This window comes from Chaetura pelagica, unplaced genomic scaffold (assembly GCF_000747805.2).
Source record: "Chaetura pelagica isolate M959 unplaced genomic scaffold, ChaPel_1.0 scaffold107, whole genome shotgun sequence".
NCBI lineage: Eukaryota > Metazoa > Chordata > Aves > Apodiformes > Apodidae > Chaetura > Chaetura pelagica.
In genome coordinates, this window is record NW_009953979.1 from 537896 (window position 1) to 538815 (window position 920).

At 57.8% G+C, this 920-nt stretch overlaps 1 protein-coding gene across 1 annotated transcript in view; it reads left to right on the forward strand.

Annotated features, from left to right (window-relative positions):
- The window catches only part of GAREML (GRB2 associated, regulator of MAPK1-like), a 4442-nt gene extending 4195 nt beyond the window's left edge, over window positions 1-247 (forward strand). Inside the window, exon 6 of the mRNA XM_010002206.1 lies at window positions 4-247. Coding sequence (XP_010000508.1) covers window positions 4-247 — 244 coding nt within the window. The remainder of the gene's footprint in view (window positions 1-3) is intronic.
- Window positions 248-920: the final 673 nt, after the last annotated feature.

Here is a 920-nt window from a genome sequence, read left to right on the forward strand (position 1 = left end):
CAGCGGGGACGGTTCGCCCTGGTTGCCCCCCGCCGACCTCTCGGCCCTCTCGCTGGAGGAGGTGTCCAAGTGCCTGCGCTTCATCGGCCTCTCCGAGGACGTCGTCAGCTTCTTCGCCCGCGAGCGCATCGACGGCAGCATCTTCGTGCAGCTCAGCGAGGAGATCCTGGCTGATGACTTCCATCTCACCAAGCTCCAGGTGAAGAAGATCATGCAGTTCATCAAGGGCTGGCGCCCCAAAATCTAGCCGCACGCTGGGGACCCCCCCTTGGACCTTGGGGTGTTCCTCTCAGCCACCTTGGACCACAGCTCTGGCTCTCCCTGCTTCCATCCCCTGCCCCACTCCAGGGCACCCCGATGCAGCAGTGCCTCTGCCCCATGGGCTGTGGGGTTTCCTCCTCCCCAGCCTTCCCCCCCCACTTTGCCTTTTTAACACTGGACAGTAATTTTGGCCCCAACTGGGCTGGAAAATACTGGAGTTTGTGTTGACTGGTTTAACTTAATCCTTGTGGATTAGTGTAATAAATGTATGGGAGAAAAATGAGGCACTGGAGATGCCCCTTGCTTGGGGAGGAGGAAGAAAGGGGCTCCTGGTGGAGACAGGGGCTCCAGGGGTTGCTCCCATCCTTGGATACCCTTCCCACCTCATGGGAAGGGAACATGTCCTCCATGCAAGGGAAGCTCTTGGAACTGCTCTGGGCTGCCCACACCCCAGGGTGATTTCACGGTACTGGGAGAAGGCTCCAGGGAGACCCTACTGCACCTCCCAGTACCTGAAGGGACCTGTAAGAATGGAGACAGACCTGTCAGCAGGGCCTGTAGTGATGGGACAAGAGGTGATGGTTGTAAACTGGGAGAGATTTTGACTAGAGAGAAGGAAGAAATTGCTTACAGTGAGGGTGGTGAGACACAGGCACAGG